Below are 27,108 nucleotides of genomic sequence, written 5' to 3' on the forward strand. Positions count from 1 at the left end.
AACTTTATATTTTCAGAGCTTTTTATGTGCATCTTTTAGGTTGAACTTGTTATAACAACTCTGTACAATATGGATCACCAACCGGCTACAGATAAGCAAACTGAGGCTCAGAGAGGTGAACAGACTGCTTGGAGTCCCACAGTAACAGAGTCTTCAGGAAAGTACCTCTACCTGTAAACAGCATTGTCATCATTCCTGTCTGCCTATAGATAACTGATACTAATTTGAGCACTCAGTCTGGAAAAAATTAGCAACGCATGGGGTCACGTGGGTTAGGTCCTCAACAATATTAACACAATTTGCCACCCACCCACCCCTTTTTGGCAACAAAATCACAAAGAATCAAAAATGGCTGACACTCACTGTTCAGAAGTCCACTTTAATAACATCAGTTTTCCGCCTTGGAATCCCTTGGCAGGACTTCTTTTTCATAGATCACAATGTTGGCGCAGGGCCAAGAGATGGTGAGGGTGACTCACGGGTCACAGCAGTTTATAAGTTGGAATAATAAAAAGGAAGGCAGAGCTGACATCATTGGCAAGGGCAAAATTTTGGTGCTGTGCTAAGCCAACTAATTATAGTTAGTACTGAATAGTATGGGCGGAGTGAAGAGCTGGATGAACAAAGCTATCCCCCAGGAAAAAATCCTACACACCAACTCGACCCCCTTATACCGATAACAATGATGCTCAAAATCCACCAACTTATTTATCCTAAAGTCAAAGAAAAAACAGAGAATTTGCTCAGGCAAACATCTATTAACTAGCATGAAAGAGAAAGTGCTTTATGTTAAGGTGATGAGAGCACAACACACTTGATTTTTGAATTGGCTTCTCTGCAAACTATATACCTAGAGTAAAAAGCACCTCTTTGTTCACTAAGCTACTGCAATTAAAAAAAAAAAAAAGAAAGAAAAGAAAAAAAAATGTCAAGATAAGCTTGGCTTTTAAGTTCACTTGGTGAAAACCAAATGCAGCTACAATTATTCTTAGGCCTTGGTCTGTGAAAGACTCTAAGAGTTAAAAGCAAACCAGCACTACCTTTAGCCCATAAGGGATTACTCTTTTATTAGTATAGTCTTGGGATTAGTGGAAATGTCTGTCTAATGAATGCAGCTACTATATTTGAGCACATGCCTGAATAAGCTACTTGTTGATTGAAACCTATCTATTTATAAGCACTTCTGCACGTTGTGAAAAATCTATCTGTATAACCACGGCATGGCACCTACTCTGAATAAAGGCTCTTTGCCATTTCTCTCTAGGGCTGGTGGAATGAACAGGCAGAAAGGAAGTGTGTTGCATCCACTTAACAGATTTTATTCCTCATTCTTGGCCAGTAGAGTTGCCTTACCTAAACAGCAAGGCAGATCAGCGTGGATGTTATAAAAACAGAAATTGAAAAAAGAATACTTTTCATTGACTCACCCAGGGTTTTAACCTACTAGATTGACTATAATTTGGTCAAATGGTCACGAACAGCCCAGATAAGCCAGTCCTCTACGTAGGTCACAATTTTTGAAATAAGTTATAGAGCAGGCAAATTTGCTACATACATTTCTTTTTCTTTTCTCTTTTTTCCCCCCACTTTGCCTTAGGGTGCATGCGCTTGCCAGAGAGAGGGGAAAATAAGAAATCAACCCCAGAGGGTATGGCTGAGCTACAATCCCTTTTCCTCCATTCTCCTCTAAGGATTTAGTCACACATTCACACGTGCCCAGGGTAATGTTCAGGTCACTCTTGAAAGAGTGAAAACTCTTATCAAGGTCCAGGACTTGATCCGGACTGAGTCAGCCATGTGGGACACAGCACGTTATCCTCCAAGCCACCTGCTGGCCCCACTACATGTATTTATCATTTCTGCTTAGGAATACCACACTAATAACATGTCAACAGAAATAAGTACACCTTAGAGTAGTCCTGTCACACAATTAAATAAGTCAATGTTTCAATGTTGGATATCTTCATTAGCATACTGAAGCTTCATTTGAGGTCAAACCAAACCCTCATCCCTAAATGAGAACCTTGGTGTCCCCTCTGGGATTCTGGAGCTCTGAGCCCCACCCCTTGACTCAGCAAACAGAGAGAATTTGCTTGGCACCATCTCTAGAAGCTTCCTGAGTTTGGGTATTCAGTGTTGAGAAGGGATTCCTTATTCCACTGGAGTTTATCTTCATTTTTCTACAGTCAGAGATCCCTACTTACTATGCTACCTCTGTGGAAAAAGGCAAGACCTTCATTAAAAAAATTTTAAAAAGAGAGAATACTCTTAACAAGTCACAGGCTATTATTATTATTATTATTATTATTATTATTTGTTTTTGGAGGGGAGAGGTTTTTGCTATAGGGTGTGTGCGCTCGCCAGAAAGACAGAGAGAGACAGAGAGATAGAAAGTGAGAAATCACCCCCCAGGGGGATGGCCACACCACAATCCCTTCTCCTCCATTCTCCTCTCAGGATCTTAAGTACACATGCACACGCACCCAGCATGAGTTTAAGCCACCAGGTCCGGGACTTGAACCATGGTTGACTACATGGGAGTTCAGCGACATAGCCATTACGCTAACTGCTGGTCCCGAGTTACAGGCTATTATTAACAGAAACCTCACAAATTCTCTTGGAAAACTTCATAAATTATAACAGGCAAACTGTCCAGGTATCTCACTGTTAAAAAGACCTACATCAGCTACCCAGTGGAAGCTTCTACACAGTAAGCAGGAAAATGCAGGTTTTAGCAGTCTTGGAATCCTGGCTATTTCTCTTTTTAGAGTCAGTGACTCTTAGTTTCCTACTGCTATCACCAGCCCACATAGTAGGGCTCTTTTATGGCGCCAGATGATGCTATGTATAATGCCTGACACCTAGTGAGAATTCAATATCTTGTAGATATTATTATTCATACTATGGGAACTAATAAAGATTAAAAGATCATATCTTTTTTATTTTTCTAATTTTTGAGGCAAAAGAATACTTCTCAAAACCAAATTATTAATACAAGAAAATCAGAGTCAAACCTTATAAAAAAATAAGGCATATGGAATATAAGTATTTAGCCATAATACAAAGCACCAAAAATTCTATGTAAATGCTACACAGTTATTTTACCTCCCTACACATTTTCTTCAATTATATTAAACATTCACATATGTAAGATTACTAAATATAACAAGCAGGTCCAGATCTTTGAAAAGACTTTTAACAGTTCTCTTTTCTGAGATCATTCCAAGATAAAAGAGGGTACTCAGGACAGCACCCTGTCAACTCCGACCCAGAACAACGCTTGAACAGGACAGGAAGGAGATGACCCTTTTGTGATTTGGTTTCTGACTGTTCACAAACACTGCTGCCTTTCTGCCTTGAACCCAAAGAAAAGCCAAGTGAGACCTACAAGTTTCTAACACACTCACGCTCTGCTTCAGTCTTCCACTTGATTCCTAAAGTCTTTGTGCTTTTCAGTATTTCTCTGTTTTCTGTTGGGGTTCACTGCTTGGTACCAATAAACAGTTCATCTTAGGGGCTGGCAAGTGGCGTGGTGGTTAAGGGCGCTGGACTTCCACATGGCTGACCACGGTTCGAGTGCTGGACCTGGCGGCTTGCTTTCTCACTTTCTCTCACTCTCTCTAACTCTGTTTCTCTCAAAATTAAAAAATAAATAAGTGAATAAATAAAGTTAAATAAAATAATTCTTAGAAAAAAAATTTTAAAAAAAGAGTTCACCTTATAACTTTATTCCATTCATTCATTGAACTGTCTACCCATTCATTATCCACTTACCCACCTATTGTTCAATGGCTTCCACAAAACACTTCAATGGAGCCTTATTGTTAACTTATACTATTACTTCATTTTATTGGTCTTTCTCACAGGTACTGGTTCCTTGGGGTATATAACATTTTTTTAAGCCTAGTATGATAATAGACAAGGTAGATAAGAGATCACAGAGCATTGGTAAGTATTCATAACCAAAATTCACTTATTAAAAAAATCCATGAAGACTGCTTTTAATGTTCAAAATATTTCATATTTATGAGTACCTAATTTTTAAACTTACAAAAGCAGTTGTAACTCGCAAAGAAGCTAGGAGTAGAAATTATTCACATCGTATAAATAAGAACATGGAAAAAAACAAGGGTCAAGTGATTTATGCATGGGACCCAAAATCCAGTAACCCATGCCAGAACTTAGAATTCCTCACTATGACTTTTGCACTAAGATTATTAAGCTCAGCTGCTGTCTTCAATATTGTTTCCATAGACATTACTAAGAAAGCATTTTACTTTGGCATTTTTGTAATATGGCACCATTTAGAGCTGTCCTCACCCATAATAACTTTATTGAACAACCATGTTTAGGGCTGGCAATATACACAATGAGGAGGTAACAGCCTGGTTACTAACGGTCAGTGGCTGGGTCAAAATTGAGGTTATGTCATTTTTCTCTTGCATTTTCTTGATTCAGAAGTTAAACCATGCTCACATTCCAATTTAGTCACAAACATAATTCTGACACAAACACAAAATCTAAAGAAGTGTAAATGTTTCCATTGCCAAAGTCACTCTTTTATCGCTTTTGGACAATAAAGCAGCCAATCTAATGATTTCACAAACTTATAGTATGTGATTTTTTTTTTTTCCTGTTTAGACTAAGGTTTTCCAAAGAATGATCCAATTCATATTGGGCTAAGAGAAAATAAGCTCTATTCTAAAAAGAAAACAAATGTATTTGCTTTCTGTACCAAAATACCTCCAGATTAATAAAAACACTGAATTTTATTATAACCAGGTCTAAAGAAATAGAACACTTCTTATGTAGTGTACTTCAGAAAGCATAGGCATTTTGGAATGTCACAAAAACAAGGAAGCTAGCCACAAAACAAGTTTATTTAAAAAAATCAGTATGTTGTTATTCAGATACACAAGTTATAAGAGAAATTCCAGAAAGTTGAAAGCACCTTCTCCAGAAACTGCTCCCAGCACAGTCAATACTGATTTCGAAATTGGTTGCTTAGGTCTTGGAGTTCTGTTACTAAAGCATCCATAGCTGCAACTTCATCAGCTAACTCCATGGAGACTTCTCCACTTGCCACATCTATAAAAAGCTGCTGCAATAAAAGCAAAACAAAACAAATCAAAACAATGAGCATTTCTTTAAAATAAATAGATGCATAATATAGCATTCAAATGCCCTTTGCATAAGACCATATATTATAGTAGCAAGGGCAGCAGTTGTTGTGTTCATCATCCTGGAAATGTACAAATTCAATAATTAAACAACTAATCAAACAACATGCTTGCACTTATAAATTAAAGAGCTCTGGAGGCCAGCAAATGGCTTAGTGGTTATGTTGCTGGACTCCCACGTGGCTGACTGTGGTTCGAGTCCCAGACCCAGTGACTTTAAATTCATGCCGGGTATGTGTGTGTATGTACTCAAGATTCTAGGAGAAGAATGGAGGAAAAGGGATTGCAGTGTGACCATTTTCTCCCAGGAGTTGATTTCTCACTTTCCCTCTCACTGTCTCTGTCTCTCTCTGGTAAACATATGCGCCCTAAGGCAAAAACCTCTTTAAAAAAGAGGAGCTCTGCTCTTTAAAGCAGTTGTTTAAATATTGGTTATTCATTTTAGGGCTAAAGGGTGGTTTCTGGATAAACTGACATTTCAACCAAACAAGACAAACCTACTGTGCATGTAAACCAAATATATTTTATATTCAAATTTATATAAATCATACCCTTTATGTTACTTATTTGAAAATTAATTTGGCTTAGGCTTTAACGACCACAAAGATGATCAAGATTTGGTAAAAGCAAAAAAAAAAAAAAAAAAAAAAAAGATTTGGTAAAAGCAAGATTTTGTAAAAGCAAAGATGATCACGATTTGGTTTAAGCAAAACAAAAATAAAAATTAAGGCAACCCTCATGAGGTTTATTACAACGTACTTCAGTAATGCTAGCATTGCTGAAAGCCCTTGGAATGCCTCTCTAGGAACTGCCTGCTAAGCCAATATAAAGCCAATATAGTCACCCAAGAAAATCAGCTTCAGGATTTTATGACATTTTATGTGTGTGTGTGTGTGTGTGTATGTGTGTACATGAGCTCTCGTGTGTATATGTGTTACTGTGTGTGTGTTTTAAGTAGAGTACAATTTCCTTAGTTTGCCATATATCTTTTTCTTTCTTTTTTAATTTTTAATTTTCTACAGGGTGAGTGTGCTTGCTGGAGAAACACAGCAAGACAGGGAGAGAGTAAGAAAGCACCTCCCAAGGATAATGGTCATGCCATAATCCCTCTCTTCTATTGTCTTCTTGGGATTTGGAGGCTCACACATGTGCCTGGTATGTTTTTCAAGCTGCCGGTTTAGTACTTGAACCTCACAGTTGGCCAGATGGGATCTAGCTGCCTTAATAGCCACTAGCTGGTCCCACCATATCTTTTTCATCAGACTTTTTTTTGACTAGATGATCTGTAAAGCATTCCAACGAAGGGTGATCTAAGAACTGTTGCAATATAATAAGCAAAGAAAATACCTTCTAGGAAAATAACCTGGGCTCAAATAGCATTTGTTTTTCACTAAGAATTACAGGGCTTACAAATCATTATTAATCTGCATCACTTTCCTACGAGGTAGAAGCAACTGGAGAGAAACTGAGGCTTAGAAAGAATGAATACTTTGCTGAGAGTTCCAAGAACATAAATGATAAAATCTGCTCTGTCTTCAGGCTCTCTCATGCTACTCCTGGCAGGGTGAATGACAGAGTGCCAAAGGTAGAGGGATCACTCTATCCTGAGAAAACATGGACTAGATGACTTGTCTGGGGAGTCCTAAGATTCTAGGAGCTTAGTTCTATGAAGTCCCTGACCTGGCAAGAAAAGACCAGAGATGGGCAAACTAAGCCTCCCAGCAGCTATTCAACACAGTTAACGCAATAAATTTCACTTTTTAATGTGTATGAAAAAGGCAGCTATACAAATTTTATGGAATACAATTTGGTTTACTTGACTCAATTTAATTGACTCACACACTCAGTGCATGTGTGAGTGTGTGTGCCCCATATCCCGAGAGGAAAATGGAAGAGAAGGGATTGCAGCATGGCCATCTTCCCTAGGGGGTGATTTCTCGCTTCTGTCTCTCTGTCTCTCTGGTAAGTGCAAATGCCCTGTAGCAAAAACCCTCTTAAAAAATAAAAAAGGAGACATTGAGAGGTAATTGTTCCCATTTTTGGATGATCCACTTGAAGTCTAATGAGCACAAAATCTAAACGCAGATGATGTTCTGAGGCCTCATTTTCTGTATTTCGCACTTTACCACAATATGGAAAAAGGGATGGCACCTTCAGATAGTAATATTTAAGTCATGTAAATACAGGTCTATGTAAAAAGTAAAGTCTTCTAAGAAAATGCTTTGCAGACAGATAAAGGAACCAGCCAAATATATCCTGAAGAAATAATTACAGATGGATTAATGATCTAATCAGAAGTAGGAAACTTAGTTCCTAATCTGGGGAAGAAAATCACATAAAAAAGCTCTGACTTTCTATGAGAGCTCTAGCAGATTTCTGAGAGGCAGATAATTCTGAAGTTATGCTGTCAAGCTGGGAGGACATGTAGTTCAGATAACTAGGGATAGTAAAGTGAGTTAATTATCCAGAGAGGCAAAAATGATGCCTTAACCTGAAAAAAAAAAAATCAAGCAATTAATTAAAAAGGCATACTCTGGAAATGTTTTCACAGAGTAAAACCCCTGTCCAGAAGGAGCCTCCATGTGCCACAGACTCACCCTCAAAAGTGAATCATAATTAGTTTCTAACCCAAAATTAAACAGCGAAAGCAAGTAAATACAAGAAAGTACTAAACAGACCTAGGAATTATATTCCTTTAAATTTTGCTTTGATCCAAACTCACCTACACACTAGAATTACCTAGGAAACGTAACAGAATTCCTGGGCTCCATTCTAGCCCTGATCCCCATATCTGTCAGAGAGTCCAAGAATCTAGTTTTCCAAAAAGTTCCCTGGGTGATTCTTCAGCATTCTGGCCCCAACACTGGTCCACAGGTCAGTATGTGTGAACTAATTGTATATTTCAGTTGTTATACCTGAGTTACCATCTACCTTAGCTGCTATTTTTGGTCAAATCCATATACTGCCTACTTAATATTTATTTATTTATTTATTTGGAGAGGTTTTTGCTACAGGGCACATGCACTCGCCAGAAAGAGCGAGAGACAAAGACAGAAAGTGAGAAACACCCCTGGGGTGATGGCCCCGCCACAATCCCTTCTCCTCCTTTCTCTTCTTGGGATCTTGGGCACACACGCACATGCACTCAGCGTGAGTTTAAGCCACTGGGTCCGGGACTTGAACCACGGTCGACTACACTGGAGTCCAGCAACATAGTCATTATGCCAACTGCTGGTCCCTTAATATTTTTATTTAAATCAATACTTTTTACTTCAAAGCCTTTTTAAAAAGAAATACTATATCCCTATTACAAATGATAAACAAGCAATAATATTTGTGAAATGGGAGGTTGAATTAATAATACTTTTTCTAATATACACTGAAATAATTATATATTAAAACAAAAGGTTGGTGGTGTAGTGGTTAAGGTGCTAGACTCCCACATGGCCAACAGTGGTTTGAATCCTAGACCCAGAGGCTTGAAACTCACACCAGATACATGTGCATGCATGACCAAAATCCCAGGAGGAGAATGGAGAAGGGTTGTGGTGCAGTCTTCCCCTTGCAAGGGGTGTGGGTGGGGTGTGATTTCTGTCTCTCTGGTAAGCGCACACGTCCTATTGCAAAAATCTCTCTCTAAAGACAAAACAGAAAACAAAAGTTTTGCCACAGTGACATATAAGCCACAATTTGGGAAAGTGATAATGAATAGAAGAGCACTGTTTAATTTAAAGAAAGACTTAAGGGTTAAATTGTAAGCATTACTTTTGTTTTTTTTCTTAAAGAACTATTTATTTTAATTTTATTATTATTTTTTATTTGAGAGAGAGTGAGAGAAAGCAAGTTGCTACGTCCAGGACTCAAACTGTGGTCAGCCTTGTGGGAATCCAGCACCTTAACCACCATACCATAACCTGCTGGCCTACGGAAGTGAAAGAGCCCACAGAAGACAAAAACATGCAGCACATCATGGTGTGGCTTTCCACGATACCAAGTTCCCAATGAGTACTCACAATTACTGATGACAGTAGCCCAAAGCATTAACTTTCAAAATACCTAAGTGACCCACATTTAGGGTGGGCTAGCCATTGAGTATGGTCTAGCCATACCCTTACCAGCACAACCAACTACATGGAGGCTGCTGTCTAAAGTGTAACACAGGCCTAAATTTATCTCTGATGTAAATAAAGATTTAAGAATAGTAAGCTGATATTAATGACCTTTTTCCATATCACAATTTTGACTAATTCATATCTCACTCTCACCTTTGCTTTAGATAACAAGCCACGTAAGTTGAGCCGAACTGAAGAGAGCACTTGCACAGCTTCTTGGGGACTAGATTTGCTGTTACTGCATTTTATCGCCACTGGAAGATAAATGTGGAAAAAACACTAATTAAACATTGACTTTTTTTTTTTAAGATTTTGTCAGATGGTGTGTGCACTTGTTGGAGAGAGAGAGAAGGAAAATGAGAAATCGCCCTCCCCCCAAGGGGAATGGCCATGCTGCAATCCCTTCTCCTCCAGTTTTCTCTTTAAGATTTTGGATTTTCGGATACACACACACACATATACACATACATGCTGGCATGTTTTTTGTTTTTTGTTTTTTTTTTTTCCTTTTCTTTTCTTCAAGCTGCCGGGTCTGGGACTCAAACTGTGGAGTCAAGCCTGTGGGATTCAGTGCCTTAAGCACCATGCCACCTGCTGACCCTGCTAATGATAATTTACAGGTAGGAAGACAAATTACTTAATTGGGATTTTATAATAACATATTTCTGAAATATTCCTACCTGTAAAGTTTTATCTTTAAGAAAAGATAACAATTATGTGCATAACTCTTCCCTTTATCCTTTTTTATGAAAGAAGTTTACCGTTAAGAGGAATTTCAAGGTGATTGAGGGGAGTTATAGATCATTAGGAAGAGATCCTTTAACACAAGGAGGGGACAAATGGATTTAAAATATGAGCGTGGTTAAGCCATGCCTGGCATCAGCAGGGAAGGGGGAGAGCAAAGTCACTCATCCCTGGCAACTCTGTGTCTGGCACTCTGGGGAACCCACTTTCCTAAAACCTGAAATGATGAAGGAGGCAGTCTCCTCCCTGGCAGAAGGCCTGGCTATTAACGCTTTATAAGAACAAGTGAAAGGTTGTGCACAAGCATAACACCTGATATTTCTGTACTGATTTGTTTATCTTTTCATTCCTTGAGATAACGTTCACCGAATTAAAAAAAAAAAAGAATAACCAGATCCTATTTTAAAACTAAACAGTGCGGGAACAGCAGATGGCATAATGATCAAGTTGTTGGACTCCCACATAATTGACCACAGTTTGAGTCTTGGACCCCATGACTTAAAACCTGTGCCAGATGCACGTGTGTGCATGCCCAAGATCTAGAGAGGAAAATGGAGAAGAAGGGACTGCATTGTAGCCATCCCCCCAGAGGGTGATTTCTCACTTTCTGTCTGTCTCTCTCTATCTCTTCGGCGAGTGCATGCGCCCTATAGCAAAAATCTCCCCCAAACAAAAACAAACAAACAAAAAACGAAACAGTGCAAGAATTAAAGTCTATTTCATTCCCTAGATTGTAGACCAGGGAAAGAAAAAAAATTCTTTTTTAAGTTTATTTATTCCATAAGGTAGAGACACACAGAAAGAGAAGGGAGGAAAGTAGGCACCCCCAGTAGGCTCTTCATGCCATGATCCTACCTCAGCCTCAACCAGCTAAGATGACAGCCAAGCACACACCTGGCATGCACAGAGAGACCTCAAGACACAAACTCAGGACCATATGGCCTCAGCATCACTGAGCACTGAGTTACTGCCATGCTCTGACCACTGGTCCTGGGGTTATTTTTTTTAAAACCTTTGTTTTCATTCTGAAAAGAATAAATATAGGGCAAAAAGACAAACCACACTGTTAGTTTCTCTCCTCAATCCCATTTTCAAAAGGCACTAGAGATGGAGATAGAGATAAGAGGGAGAGAGAGGGAGAAATAGCCTGCTGTTTCAAATCATCAGAAAATCCAGGAGGGTGGTGCCTCTTCCATGGAGACTGTAGTCAAACATCTTAACTGTTACTTTAAAAGTTCCTGCATGGTAAAGAACATAAGAAACTTAGCCACCACTTTTTCGCAGAGAATAAACTAGCATGTGGCCAGACAGGGGTGCAGCAGTAACATAAGGGAGTGTATTCTGGACCCACATGTCAAGGGCCCAGGTTCATGTCCTGGGGCCCCCTGTGCACACTGAGCACACAGGCATGTATACCCGTGACTAGGCTGGCTGAGGCTAGGGGTGGTTAGTGTGGTGAAAATCCTGTCAGAGATGCCTCTCTTTCCCCATGAAATAAATTACATATATATACATACACACACACACACACACACACACACACACACATACATATATACATTTAAAAAAGAAAATAGCAGAAACTGTAAGTGAATACCCTCAGACAATATTATTGTACACATAACGACAACACTGAGGTTATAAATACCACATGGAGATAGCACTGTATTGTCAAGCTTTCTTTTTAAATTTTTAAAATTTTAATTTATTTTACACATTCAATCACTATACATCACTACAGCTTGTAAAGTGAATTTACCCAACATGAATATACTTCACACCAGTATGGTTGAAGATACTGTATGTTATCACCAACAGATAATCATCCATTTCTGTGACCCATAAATATCTTGCCTCTCTATTTTTCTCCCTGATTCCTTTCCTCACCCTCTCCCCCTTCTCCCACCCTTTCCCCACACTGTCTCTAGTATCTGTAATCATTTTCCATAATTCTACATCCTCTAAGCTTTCCGTTTCCTCCACAGAGTGAGGACAGTCTGTATACATTAAGTAGAGACATACGATGTCTTTCTTTCATAGCAGTAAATCTTCCATGCCAAACTTTCCCAGGCATGCGGCTATTCTTAACAATAGCAACTGCTTTGGTTTGAACACGTTCCCCCAAATCTGTGTGTTGGTATTTAGTGAGTTATTGTTACAGGAGTAAGAGGGTTGAAACTTAATTGACTATGGTGTGGAGAGGTTGGGTCTCTGGAAGGAGATTAGAATCAGGGGGGAACCTCCATGATTGGATATCCTGGGTTTATAAGAAGACATGTAGACAAAGACACATGCTCCTTCCCTCTGCCATGCTGTGATGCAGCAAGAAGACCCTTGACAGATGCCAACACAGAACACTGAGCCAAATAAACTTCTATTCTCTTAAAGTAACTTGACTCAGGTATTTAGTTATTAAGCAGAGAATAGACTACTGGGGTGTCAGAGAAGTCATGATGCATCTTTGCATAGAAAAATAGATCATAACTTTCCTGACAACTCAACAGAACAGTAACCAGGTAACAAGCCACACAGAAATTTAAGAAAAGTTATATATTCTTTTCAGAATTGGGTGGGGTAGAGAAACTACTGAGAAAGCCAAAAAAGGGTATAAAATAACAGAGAAATCCAGCTCATTCTTTAAGTGCTTGTATAGTAAAGCAACAAGGAAAGGGTCAAGATTTATCTTTACAAATCTAGAATATCAACAGAAACCGAAGCTGGGCATCCACTCAAATAGTAAGATGCTGCAGGAGCACCAACATGCAATTCGTTAAAGTCACAAGAGAACTTAAAAGAACAGACACTTGTTTTTCTCCAAGTATTGCCTGATGAAAAACAACAGTTTAAAACTAACTTTAAGATGCAAATAAAGATTTCCCTAGAGTAACTCTCTAACCTGCATATTTACACGTGACAGGTTTAATACCATCACTTGGAGATTACAGAAACTATCATGGCTTCAACTGTTACAGAGCTAGTGGTTCACAGAAATATTTACAGTTGGCAAGTTGAAGTAGATAAGTTCTTCAAAGCAAATCTCACCCTACTAGTATTGCACATAACACACCTTCGTGTGGTTTCCCCCCACGTAAACAATCTGTCTATACAGGTCAAAAGCATAAGGACTGAAGCCCGTATGAGCCCACCATGAGGCCAGCGCAAGCCATGTGAATTCCAGCCACTTCAAAAACATCCTTCCACTGATGTGTCTACACTGAATTTTAGCCAGGTAGAGTTCAGCACTTCTACCTTATTTGCTGAGGCAAGGTACTCCAGGAAGTTGGATATTTATATCCATTTGGTCAAAGGTATCAGAGGTCATAAGCAGCATTATTAACTGCCAAGCCTATTTCTGAATTAAAAAACAATTCTCTGACATCTGCATAGGCAAGTTAAACCTTATCCTTGACCTTTTTTCTCTTTTTTAGTTGTGATCCCCTTAACATATAACCCAGATACTCTACTTCAGAAGGAACCAAGTATGGGAAGGGTAAGAGATGAACACTTAAATCATGTGTAAAAAACTGCTAAATGTTTGAATGCTTTCATTTATCCTTTGTAACAACCATAGGTAGATATTATCCCCATTTTACTGATGAGGAAACCAAAGCCCACAGTCGCCAAGCAAGCAGGTGAAAGAGCTGGTCCTGGAGCTTAGCTCTCCCTGATTCCATTCAGAGCCCTGCCCTTTTGTTCCTGGGTGGCTTTCTCTCTGCTGTAACTATTACTGGCAGAAAGAAGTTAGGCACAGAGGCAGCAGGGGGACTTTAGGATATACTCATAGTCCTATGATGCAGCTCTTAACATTAGGGCTTCATAATTATTTTATTCTTTTAAAGAATTATTTATTTAACTTAATTAATATTATTATTTTAATTGCATACAAGAGAGAGAGAAAGAGAGAAAGTGAGAAAGCAAGACATTAAATCCGACACTGAAACCATAGTTGGCGATGTGGGAGTCCAGTGCCATGCCACCTGCTGATTCCAGGGTATCATTATTTTATTAATGAAGGGCATCACACAGCCAAGTTCAAATATAAATATAAAAATGCATAACTAGGGGCTAGGAGATGACATAGTGGTTATGTTACTTGGACTCCCACATGGCTGACTGTGGTTCGAGTCCCAGAACTGGTGGCTTGAAAATCACACTGGGGGTGTGTGCATGAGTGCTCAAGATCATGAGAATGGAGAAGAAGGGACTGTGGCATGGTCACCCTCGCTGGGGAGTGATTTCTCACTTTCCCTCCTATTGTATCTTTCTCTCTCTCTCTCTCAGGTAAGCATAGGTGCCTTTAAAGCAAAAACTTCTTAAAAAGAAAAAAGCATAACTAAATTTAACTGGTGTAATTTTCATCACTGCAAATAACTAAAAGTAGTCTTCATCTGGACTAGATTTATCCAGCCAACATACGTTTTTATAGGTAAGGTGACCTTTCCTCTCAAATAAAAAACCCTCTGAATTTTCCAAAGATAGAGAGATTAGATTGTATTTGAGATTTCCTTGTACATGCCACAGCTCTTTGATTATTTATTTATAATCCAGAGAGCTATATATTTTTATAAATAAATATTTCTAAAGGAAGAATATGAGTGAAGAAAAAGTTAACAGATTTCCTTAATACTACTTAGCCAACAGAAATGGACTCTGTATGGAGAGGTTACATACAGTAGTAAAGGTACTTCACATTCCTAAAAACATTTTTAATGTCTATTATTTATTCAGACAGTAGTTAAACTCCTATCCTGTTTTGGGGCAGTAGGTGGTATGGTGGTTAAGGTGCTGGACTCCCACATGGCTGACCACGGTTCTGATCCCAGACCTGGAGCTTGCTTTCTCACTTTTCCTCTCTCTCTCTCTGGTCAAATAAAAAAAAAAAATCATAATAATGAATAAAATTAAATAAATAATTCTTAAAAAAAAAACCCACACAATAAAAAACCCTCTATTCTGTTTCTTTGTAGTGTTCCCAAGTGCCTATTTCATTGGCCTATAAATATTTGCTAAATTCAATACAACAATTTCAATAAGGTGAAATAATCTGAAATTATTGGTAATGGAATTTTACTTTTGCCTAACGCTCTTTTTCTAATCAGTAAAAAATACACTAAAATATGCCATGGGTATCAAATGTTACACTAAATACCATGTGCAAGTCCTAAGGCTCTTTGAACGACTTCCTTGAATGATGTAATATCTTTCTCCCAACAATTGGACTGTGTGTCACACTTGTACGCCTTCGAGAGACACTGGAATGCCTGAGGAAAGAGAAAGAGCAGCCTTCAGAATAACAAGGAGGATTCACATTTCAAACTCTTTTTCCTGGAAGTCATATGGCACTAATTCTAAATGGAAAACCCAGCATCTATGCTGTACTTTTATTCTCATCAAAGAAAAGGTAGAGATGCACCCCAACAGCAATTAAGCAATTTTTAATAGAAGAAATCAGATAAACAGATATGATCAGAGACACTTTCCTGTAACCAGAAAAATATAAAGGCCAGGTCTGGAAATCGGTAAGAAGTATAGAGATTCCTCACCATTTTTAGCCATCATCTTAAGAGACCTGTTTCGAGAATGACAAGTAAACTTGGTGAAAACTATAGACGTGCTAGTAGATACATAATCTTACAAAAGCTTAAAATGTTCTCTTTTAAATCTTTGCAAATTCTTGAGGGAGAAGTCATAGGTCGGAAAATTCGGAGTATCCTTACTTCTGTATTTGCAGCAGAGAACATAATTCAAGAAGAAATGGAAGGACATAAAGGAGTGTGTGCACGCATGCACGTGATAGTGTTCTCTGAACTGACAAGGTAATGCTAGAAGCCAGCACTGTAGACCAGAGGAGGAGAGAATGGCTAAGAATCCCATAGATGGAGATGTACCATGGCTAATTCCAAACGCATGCAAGGGGTATATTTGATTTGTTGTAGATATCTTGAAAAGACACACAAAACAATGATCTTAACCTTGAAACTCTGGGGACTCCTTTAAGTTCAAAGATAAGAGGACAGAGGTATAATTTGAGCGTAACTGCTGTTCTTACACTTGTGACAAAGGGCCAGGGCAACCTTGGTGAAGCATGATATGTATATTCAGACTTTAAAAGTTCTTCTCTGATATCCTCGTCTAATTTCTTCTTCTTTCTCCTTTTTGTAGTCTCCATCGCAGACCTAACCACTCTTCCTGTCCTTGTACCCAATCTACCTCAGCAATGAACCAACAAAAAGGGGGTAGAGACAGTTTGCTGCAGATACAGTAGGGGCAGCAGGTTAGAGAAACCCTTTTGCAGGACACAAAGAACAACCACATGGAGAAAATTTCAAGTAAAGTGAAAGGATGAATATGACAAGTCTGGACCTAGCCACAATTCAAAATGCTTATGTTAAAGACTCAGAGTCCAATTGAAATTGAGCATATCAATCTCACCTTTTAGGTTATTATTATTTTGAAAGAATTATGTATTTAATTTTATTTATTATTATGTAAAAAATTTGTTTTAAGAGAGATTTTTGCTATAGGGTGTGTGCTTACCAGAGAGACAGAGACAGAGACAGAGAGACAGAAGGCAAGAAATCACCCCCCAGGTGGGATGACAATGCCACAGTTCCCTCTCCTCCATTCTCTTCTTAGGATCTTGGGCATGCACATACACACGCCCAGAGTGACTTTGAAGCTGTTGGTTCTGAGACTTGAACAGTAGTTGACTACGTGGGAGTTCAACAACATAACCATTCCAGCATCTGCTGGTCCTTATTATTTTAAAATTTGACCAGAGAGAGAGAGAAAGGGAAAGTGAGAAAGCAAGCTGTTAGGTCTGTGGGAGTTCAGTGCCTCAACCACCATGCCACCTGCCGGCCCTACCTTTTAGATATTAAATTCTTCCCTCACCCATCAGAAAAGCAAGTCCACTACACACATGCTCAAACAAAAGACAAGAGCCCAAGAAGACTGAAGGACTTACCTTCTCATTTTCTTCTGGCTTCTCACTCTGCCCGTTTCCATAGACCTGGGCATATAACCTCCAGATTTCTCCATCATTTGTCATTCTTGAAGTTACTCTGCCAAATAACTCCTGCAGCTTTCCTTTGAGACTGGTTGCAACATTTCCACCTCGATCAGTCATCCCATCACTCACTGCCTTGACCAGAATTTTAAGGACCTTAAAATACACAGAAAAAACTGGTAAGCTAGAAACTGCCAAATAATAACAGAAAACAAAGAGCTACCATCAACATCATCAAAGACTAGACCACAGAAACCTTGTAAAATCTATTAGAATATCATCCTACACCTTTTTAACAACAAAATAAAGGTTCAGCCATCCTAAGTCTTACTCTAGAATCTCATGCAGATTTCCTTTTGGGATGTCCCTTCTCAAGTTCTTTGGAGGGCTCTTCTTTAAAAGAACCCCTACTTGATGGTGTCTCTTTTCACCTAGAACATTCTCTCTTTGAATGATTGGATCCACATGCAGTGGATGTAGATTGCCAAGTCTTCTCTGATTGTGCCTGTGCAGCTCCTGTCCAGACATCGGGACTGTACACCTTAATACTGCTGGGTAGCTCCTAAGAACATCTCATACTCATCTATGCAGGAGGGAAACAGATCTCAAGCCGCCTTCTTCCTGTTGTCTCTAGATTAATTTATCCAATTTCCCAGAGCCAATAATCTGTATGGAATGAGTCCTAAACCCAGCCCCTCACTGACTTTTAACTGGACTGTTGTGATAACATTCTAATTCTGCTTAAAGAGGTCCTGGCTCCTTCTAATTAGGGAATGATAAACTGTTAATGCATTTGAATTATATGCTAGGTACTTAGAGAGTATCTTCTCATTCCAATCACCTTAGGTCAGCCCCCTATTTAGAAACTTCTTGCCTATCTTGCTCTGTTAGTCTTTAACATTCTATCCCAAGATGCTTTGAATGCTGATGGATTACAGTGAGCACCACAGCAGGTTGTATTGCTATGACAAGGCACAGCTGTCATAGCTGCAGAAGGCTGTGTATCAAGCAGCTCCCTGTGAGCGTAGAAAGTGCATCCTCAATTTTCCACTCCTTTGATGAGGAATAACAAAGAACTAACTTGGAGGGAGTATTCTAAGATCTTGCAGTCCATGGGCTGGCGGCAACAGTCCCACTAGGAACCTGTTAGAAATGCAGCCCTGGACAGAGATGCTGACCTATCTTGGACTGAGATTCTGCATTTCTAGCAAAGCCCCATATGATGCCAATGTTGAGCACACTTTTGAGGACCAAGGTTCCAAGAGTCAGGTGTCCCCACCTTCATCCTTACACAGAGAAACCACATTTCATCATTTTGGTTTACTTAGTCTTTGTTGTCTGTTTAATAATTATTTAATTTAATTATTATTTATTATTTATTTTAAATTTGGTATAGGAAATGTGCACTCACCAGAGAGAGAGAAAGCAGGCCACCAGGCCTGGGACTTGAACTGTTGATAGCCATGTGGGGAGTCCAGCACCTTAACCACCATGTTACCTGATGGCCCCTCACATTTCGCTATTTTGTATCACTAATGCCTAACATAGTGCCAGCACATGACATTGATTAAATATTGTGTCTGAAAGAAAGACTAAAAGAATACACATCTTTTGGAAAGTGTTGCTAAAAGAAATGCAATCAATATGACACCTTGCTCTCTCTCCTCATAGAACATTCTGATCTATGCATGAAATGTGGCCAAGGAATTGAAGCTCTTTTGGAACGTGAATGCTTTTAAAATGTAAGCTCAAACTCACGGTCCTAATTAAATACAGTGATAAAAGTGGACAGAAAAACATTCAGTTATGCTTTTTTCTTTCTTGTTTGAACAAAGTACATTATCTCTGAATGTAAATTCACATTACAACCTCACGTGTACGGTTTTAATTCCGAAAGAAACAGAATTCATATTAGAATCCCACTCATGGTTGTAAATCTGAAAATGACAATGCAGAAGAAATACTACAAATGTGTACCACTTGTTTCAAGTAGCCTGTACGCATTCTATAAGCATTTCAGGGATTAACATGTTTTGAAAGGGATGGTTTATTAAAATGGTTACTAACATGTACAAATCAAACAGATACAAAATTAGTAAAATACTTTGCTTCTTGTTGGCCAGTCCCCATCCCTTCACTTTAACCTAGTCAAAGATACAATGGGGGAATGAAAGTTTCTGGTCTTCTTGCCAATAAAAATGGAACTGCAGTACTGGTGTTTGAGGGGGGAAAAGTTGTTGAAGTGTGTGTGTGCCTGTATGGTGTTTGGGGGTATGAAGGAAACCATATAAGGGCAGGAGGTGAAGTGTCTGTGTGTTGTGGTAGGGCAGGTACTAACCCACTTCTACCCAATCTGTATGCACATACCCCAAGAGAGTGGGAGGAAGGCAACCTGCAATTTGTTTTTACACTCTCTATCTACATGTTCAACAACCAGTTAGCTAGCTGCATCTGGACCTCAGAAGAGAATAGACAGTGACCGTGATGATAGCAGATATTGTCTCAAAAGACTGTGTTATGTAAGAATGCAGCTACTGATAGAATCCAGAATACAACATTTAAGAGGGCAGGCAGCATGTTCTCACTCAACTGTGGAAGCTAACACTGAAGCAGACAGTAGAATAGTGACTACCAGAGACTGGGAAGGTACAGGGCAAATGATAAAGAGGGCTGGCTAATGGTTACAAAAATACAGAAATAATAACTAAATTTAAAAAAAGAATTATTTACTACATTGTATTTCTTATTTTTAAAAATATGACTAGAGAGAGAGAGAGAAAGTGAGAAGGCAAGCCACCAAGTCTAGGACGTGAACAGTGAGTGGTCAATCATGTGGGAGTCCAGTGCCTTAACTACCATGCTACCCGGCCCAAGAGAATTAAATTATAGTTCAGGATTATAATGGATGACTATAATTAATAATGATTTACTATATATTTCAAAATAAGTACAAAAGAGCATTTTAAATGTTCCCAACACAAAAAAAATGATGTGACCAACGTGAGTAATGGATATGCTAATTACCCTGACAGGATCATCACACATTGCACATGTGTATCAAGGTATCACTGTAACCCATAAACAAACACAGCAAATATTCAAATGGTAGGTAACATCCATTCACTTTTGAGAAAAGTGATAGAGTTTGTATTTTACATTTAATTAAAGTATATTTAGGATGGTTTCTCTTGAACCCTTCTCATCCCACATCCCCCCCCCCAAAAAAAAAAACAAGGAGAGCAGACAAATAGAATCCACAAACGAGACTAAAAAGGAGTGAGCAAAAAGGCAGGAGAAAGTGGTAACATGACAACCAAAAGTTACAAGGAAAGTTCATCTATAAAAGGTCAGAGCTGGAAGAGACCAACCAATTTGGCGATCACAAGGTCAGTGACTACCTAGACCCAAAGCCAGAACGTGGAGGGCAAGAGAAATCAAGATTTTATACAAAAGGCTTACAAAACAAATAAATGAAGAAAAACATGAAAACCAAGACGATTATTAACATCATGGAAAACAAAGCGCAAGTCTCCTCCCTAATAATCACAGTAAACCAGAATGCCCATTTTGAATATAACTTGTGTAGGCATATAATATTAACAGAGAATACCAAAAAGTGTAATATAAATACACTGGAAAGATAAGAAAAGGAAGTGGTGGATGCACTGGTGTAAGACAGTTAAGTTCTCATTCACTAAAACAGGAAGTCAACAGATAGTGCCTAATTTGAGTTACGAAATAACAGTATACAATTATTAATATAAACTATGGAAATGTGCGAACTAGGGAAAAATGTTCACATGTTGAAATATTCATTTTGTAGCTAAATAATGTGATTGAATGTATAAAAGAAAATGAAATAAAAATTTAAAAAAGAAAAAAATGTTATTTCATGCACCGAAGACAAAAAAAATTTATAAACCTCACAGACTATAACCACCAGGGCCATTGAGACACTCTTTTCTTTGTCTGCTCAGGCCCAGTCCTACCTCTCAGGACTGTACTTTTGCTTTTGCTTAATAAAGTACCTTTTCCTTTTGCTAAAAAAATAAATAAAAATATTTTTGCAGTAGAATCATGCAATATGTATTTTGCACTTATCTTACTATACTCAACATTGTTTCTATGATTTGATCTTCTTATTGTATACACCTGTGAAAAAATTGTGCTTCTTTCTTTAGTCCATAGAATATATCCTGATTAATTTATCCATCATGATGTTGCCAAGCGTCTGATTTGTATGCGTCTTTCAACTGTTAATGATGGTCTTCAAATCCTTGTGCATGTCTCTCGGTACAACATCTCAGGTATGCTGCACATTAGATTCGACTCTCTCCAAATTGGGTGTCACTTTGTACCTCCAGCAAAAGCATATTAAATGTTTGTCATCATCAGATTATAAGATTTTCTCAGACTTTAAAAAAAAAATCATTAAAGTTTGTTTAAGGCAGCTGACCCCACATGGCCGACTGCACAGTCTGAGTCTCAATGAAAAGGATGAGCTCCCTTAGGGCGCAGTCTATAGGGGCAAGAAAAACTGTGAGGACAGAGCTTGGCTCTCACAGAGAAGAAAAGATGAGGACAAGGTGGCAGAAATTAGACTGCAGCAGTTGGAGAGGTAAGTGTGAAATCCTGAAAGTGAACAAAGTGTTTCAAGAAGAAAGACGAGTTCAACAGTGTCGAAGTTGTAAATATCAAATCTCTCAGTCTTTTCTTTAATGGAATATGGCTTTTTGTCACAATAAAAAGTCTTTTCTATCCCCAAGCTAACAAAAATATTTCTATACTTTTAGAGCTTTTATGATTTCACTTATTCAATAATGATGATGATGATAGAATCTACATTTAAATAGCACTTGAATGAACCAGGCACTGCTCCAAAATCTTTTATATATATTAGCTCCTTTAATCCTGATAATAATTAATTCCTTTAATTCTCAAAATAATCCTGTGAAGAGGTGCTGTTGTTGCTATTATTTGAATGTGCCCTCCAGACTTCACGAGTTGGAAACTCAATCCCAAATGGAATACTGATAAATGGTGGGGCCTTTAAGAGGTGAGAAGATTCCAGGAGACTCTGCCCTCATAAATGGATCAATGCTGCATCACAGGAATGAATTCCTGATAAAAGAATGAGTTCAGGTCCCTTCCTCACATACATGCCACATTTCCTCTGTCTTTCTTTCCTTGTGATGCTTTCTGCCATGGATGATGCAGCTAGAAGGTATTCATTTCAATCTCAGACTTCCCAGCTTTCAGAATCAAGAGACAAATAAGCTTCTATTATTTAAAAATCAGTCTAGAACAGCAATGAAGATGTTCTGCTGAGAAGTCACCCTGGAAAAGCATGAAGGGCAGGCCAGAAGACTGAGTCTACCATGAGACCTGAGATTTAGTGCTTTCAGGGATAAGAGCAATGAAGATGTTCTGCTGAGAAGTCACTCTGGTAGAGAACCCTCTGTCCTTTTCTCTCTGTCTCTTTCTGTCTCTCTCTTTTTTTTTTTTTTAATTTTTAAGGTAAGGTGTTTGTCTTTTTTTAAAAAATTTATTATTATTATTTATACATTCAACTGCTACACATCATTTAGATTGTAAAGAGACTTTACCCAGCATGATATACATCTCAGTCCAGTTGAGAATACTATATACAACCTCATCAACAGATAATAAACCATATCTGTGTCCCACAAATATCTTACCTCTCCATTTTTCCCCCAAATTTCCTTTCCTGCACTTTTTCTCTCCCACACTCTCCTTCCACTTTGTCTCTAGTGTCCATAACAATTTATAATGCTTTTATGTCCTCTAGTTTTTCAGTCTCTGCCATAGAGTGCAGACAGTTGGTATATGGTAGAGACATACAATGTCTCTCTTTCATAGCCTGACTTGCTTCACTCAGCAACTAATCTTCCATATTTGTCCACTTTCTATCAAATTCCAGGGAACCTTGCTTTTTTTTTTTTTTTAGTGGTTGAATAATATTCCATAGAGTATATGTGCCACACTTTCTCAATTAGTTTAATCTGTTTATGGACATCTGGGTTGGTTCCATGTCTTAGCAATCATGGATAGTACTGCAATAAATAAAGTTGTGAAAATGCTTTGCAGACTCAGTGTTCTCCTGTCTTTTGGGTAGATATCCAGGAGTGGAACTGCTGGATCATATGGTAGTTCTATTTGAAGGTTTTTAAGAAATCTCCATATTGTTCTCCATAGTGGCTGGACCAATTTACATTCCAACTAACAAAGTAGGAGTGTTCTCCTTTCATGACATCCCCCCAACACTTAATCTTTTTTTTTTTAAATCTTTGCCATTCTGACTGGGGTTAGGTGGTATCTCATCGTGGTTTTGACCTGAATCTCCCTTACAATGAGGATGTTGAACATTTTTCACATGCTTTTTGGCTGTTCGTATGTCTTCCTTAGAGAGTTGTTTATTCACCTCATTTTCCCATCTTTTATTTGGGTGAATCATTTTCTTCCGGGTAAGCTGCTTGAGTTCTCTGTGTATTCTGGTTATCAATCCCTTATCTGAGGCACAGTTAACAAAAATTCTCTCCCATTCTGAGGGTTGTCAATTCACACTAATTATGGTGTCCTTTGCTGTGCAGAAACTTCTTAATTTGATGTAATCCCACCTGTCTATTTTGAGGATTATTGCCTGTGTTTATGCCAGGTGTATGTGCATGTGTGCCTGAAATCCTGAGAGGAGAATGGAAGAGAATGGATTATGGTAAGGCCATCCCTCTGGGGGTAATTTCTCGCTTTGTTTCTGTCCCTCTTTGAACACACACATTCTATACTATATATATAAATTACCAAGTCTGTGGTATTCTGTTATAGCCACTGAAAACAGACTAAAACAATTGTCCTCCCTATGTTATAAAACTGAGGCACAAAGGTTAAGTAACTTGGCCAGGATCATACAACTAGTGACTGACGTCAGTGGGATACAAAACCAGAGTCTGTTTTCTTACCTACAAAATAATCCCACTTCTCAAGGAATTTTCATTTATATATTTTATCCATCTAATTTATCTTGGTTTAAGAAGTGATTAAGAGCTTTTAGTTTTTGGTCCTAAATGTTAGGCCAATTATTCCGATACACAGTGAATGTTCTATTTTTATCCCACAGATTTAAAATACCATTATTATCATGTACTGAGTTCTCATACCAACTTGAATCTGTTTCTGAATTTGCTATTCTGTTCCATTTCATTCCTGTAGCAGATGTTAACTCTTTATATAAAAAGGATATTTTTAGTTTTTTATCTTTTCTATTTGTTACAAATATTTTGAGACTTTTTTCTAATGTGGTCATAAAAATTCTTCCAATTTTTTAAAGCTGCTTTAGAATTCAAGAAATTTGGTTCATATCTACTGCTGTTCCTAATTTTTCTATGATATAAAAATACTTAGCACATATTTAGTCCATTTGGAGGTCATTTGGTATATCATGAAATAATCTGAATAACTTTAAGTTGGATGCTTAAAGAGATTTTTTTTCAGTTTTTTAGTGTAGTAAAATACATATATCATTTAACATATTATCAATTTTAAATATATAGTTCAGAGGTATTAAATGCATTCATAATGCTATGCATCCATCTCCATAATCTTCATCTTGTAACACTGAAGCTTTGTCCCCATTATATAACTCCTCATTCCTCCTCTTCCCAGTACCATTTTGTTAATACTTTCTGTGCCTGATTCTGACTACTCCAAATGCTTCATGTAAGCAAAATCAGTGTGTATCAATTTGTAACTGATTTGTTTCACTTAGCATAATGTCCTCAATGTTCATCTATGTTGGAGAATGGCATAATCTCCTTCCTTCCTAATATCCATGCATGTATGTATGTGTATTTATGTATGTGTGTGTATATATATATATAGTCACTATATTTTTCTTACCTGTTCATCCATAATGGACACTTGGGTGGCTTCCATATTTTAGCTACTGTTAACAATGGTGCAACAAACACAGGTGTATAAATATCTTTCTGAGACCCTGCTCTAAATTCTTTAGGGTACATACTCAGAAGTGATGTGGCTAAAGCATATGATAATTTCATTTTTAATTTTTTGAGGAGTTGCCATACTGGTTTCCACAATAGCTGTATCATTTTACATTCTGACCACCACCGGGGTTCCAACTTCTCCACAACCTTGCCAGCACATGTTATTTTCTAGTTTCTTTGATAGTAACCATCTTAATGGGTGTGAGGTGGTATCTCATTGTAGTTTTGACTTGCATTGCCCTAATGATCAGTGATGCTGATCATCTTTTCATATGCTTATTGTCCATTCCTTTACATTTGGGAGAAATGTTATTCAAATCTTTTGCCCATTTTTCTTTTCTTTTTTTTTTTAAATAATTATTTAACTTTATTTATTTACTTATGCATTCATTCATTCTCATTCATTTATTCATTTATTTTAATTTGAACAGAGAGAGACACAGTGAGTGAGTGAGAGAGAGAGAGAGAGAAAGTGAGAAAGCAAGCCACCAGATCTGGGACTGGAACCACAGTTGGCCATGTAGGAATCTGGTGCCCTTCACCACCACTCCATCTACTGGCCCTCTTTGGCATTTTTCAATTGAATTTTTAAATTGTTGTTGTTGTTGCTCTTTCCTCCTTTCCTCCCTCCCTCCCTCCCTCGCTCCCTCCCTCTCTCTCTCTCTCTCTTTCTTTCTGCCATAGGGTATGTGTGCTTGCTAGAGAGAGAGAAAGAGAAAGGGAAAATGAGAAATCATCGCCGCCCCTGTAGGGGGGTGTCCTCTCAGGCTTTTGGGCATGCACACAAATGAAACTGGTATGATTTTCAAGTCACCAGGTCTGGAACTCGAATCATGGTTCACCATGTGAGAATTCAGCACTTTAACTACCTGCTGGCTAAAGAGTTCTCTATATACCCCCAATATTTATCTCTTATCAGTTAAATGACTTGCAAATATTTTCTTCCATGGTGTGGTCTTTTTACGCGTTGACAGCGTCTTTTGATAGACAAAATGTATACATTTTCATGAAGTCCAAACTGTTTTTTCTTTTGTTGCCTGTTCTTTGGGCATCAATTCAAGGAATACTGCCAAATCCAGTGAATGTCATAACACTTCTTCCCTCTGTCTTTATCTAAGAATTTTATATTTTTAGCTCTTCGTTTAAGTTTTTGATCCATTTTGAGTACATTTTTGCATATGATGATAGCCAATGATCCAATTTTTTTGCATGTGGATATCCAGTTTTCCCAACACTATTTGTTGAAAACTGTTCTTTCCTCACTGAATGATTTTGGCATCCTGTCCAAAAATCACTAGACCATATATGCAAGTGTTTATTTCTGGACTATTTACTCAACTCCATCAGTTTATATGTCTATCAGTTTATATGCAGGTATCACACTATTTTGATTACTGTAGCTTTATGGTCAAGTTTTAAAATTGAGAAGAGTCCTCCAGCTTTGTTCTTTTTCAAGACTGTTTTGGCTATTTTGGGTTTTTCTTTGTTGGGAGGTTTTTGTAGTGATTCAGCCTCATTACTAGTTACAGGTCTATTCAGATTTTCCATTTCTTTATGAGTCTTGGTACGTTTTTTGTTTCTAGAAATTTGACTGTTTCATTTGGGTTATAGAATTCGTTGGCATACAGTTGTTTATACTACTGTTATAATCCTTTTTACTTTTGTAGCAGCAATGTTCTGATTTTCATTTCTGATTTCAGTCATTTGATTCTTCTCATTTTCCCCCCTAAAAGTCTGTCAATTTTGTTCATCTTTTCAAAGAACTAGCTTTTAGTTTTGTTGATTTTTTTGTTGCTTTACTAGCTTGTATTTTGTTTACCTCTACACTAATTTTTATCATTTCCCTCCTTTGCTAGCTTGGGGTTTAGTTTGTTCCTTCTCTCTCTCTCTCTCTCTCTCTATTTTTTAGTTGCTAGAGGGCATGTATGGGGGGGAGGGAAAGAAAGAAAGAGAAAAAAAAGACCCTCCAAATGCAGCTGTTCACATCCAAATCCTTTTTTCTTTCATTTTTCTATTCTGTCAGGATCCAGGGTACTTGCACT

General features: G+C 38.0%; 1 protein-coding gene across 4 annotated transcripts in view; it reads right to left on the reverse strand.

Annotated features, from left to right (window-relative positions):
* Positions 1 to 3,763: 3,763 nt before the first annotated feature.
* The window catches only part of TTC27 (tetratricopeptide repeat domain 27), a 182,242-nt gene continuing 158,897 nt past the window's right edge, over positions 3,764 to 27,108 (reverse strand). The window contains exons 17-21 of one of the 4 annotated variants that reach the window (XM_014584280.2): positions 17,004 to 17,201; positions 15,186 to 15,297; positions 9,446 to 9,546; positions 4,952 to 5,101; positions 3,764 to 3,903 (exon numbers count right to left, since the gene is read on the reverse strand). In XM_014584280.2, coding sequence (XP_014439766.1) covers positions 4,979 to 5,101; positions 9,446 to 9,546; positions 15,186 to 15,297; positions 17,004 to 17,201 — 534 coding nt within the window. In that variant the 3' untranslated portion in view covers positions 3,764 to 3,903; positions 4,952 to 4,978. Of the gene's footprint in view, positions 3,904 to 4,862; positions 5,102 to 9,445; positions 9,547 to 15,185; positions 15,298 to 17,003; positions 17,202 to 27,108 lie in introns of those variants that run through there. The other 3 variants (XM_014584281.2, XM_006168803.3, XR_003547960.1) reach the window with 3 other exon arrangements.

The sequence above is a fragment of the Tupaia chinensis genome, unplaced genomic scaffold (assembly GCF_000334495.1).
Source record: "Tupaia chinensis unplaced genomic scaffold, TupChi_1.0 Scaffold146177_1, whole genome shotgun sequence".
In the NCBI taxonomy this organism is placed as follows: Eukaryota; Metazoa; Chordata; class Mammalia; order Scandentia; family Tupaiidae; genus Tupaia; species Tupaia belangeri.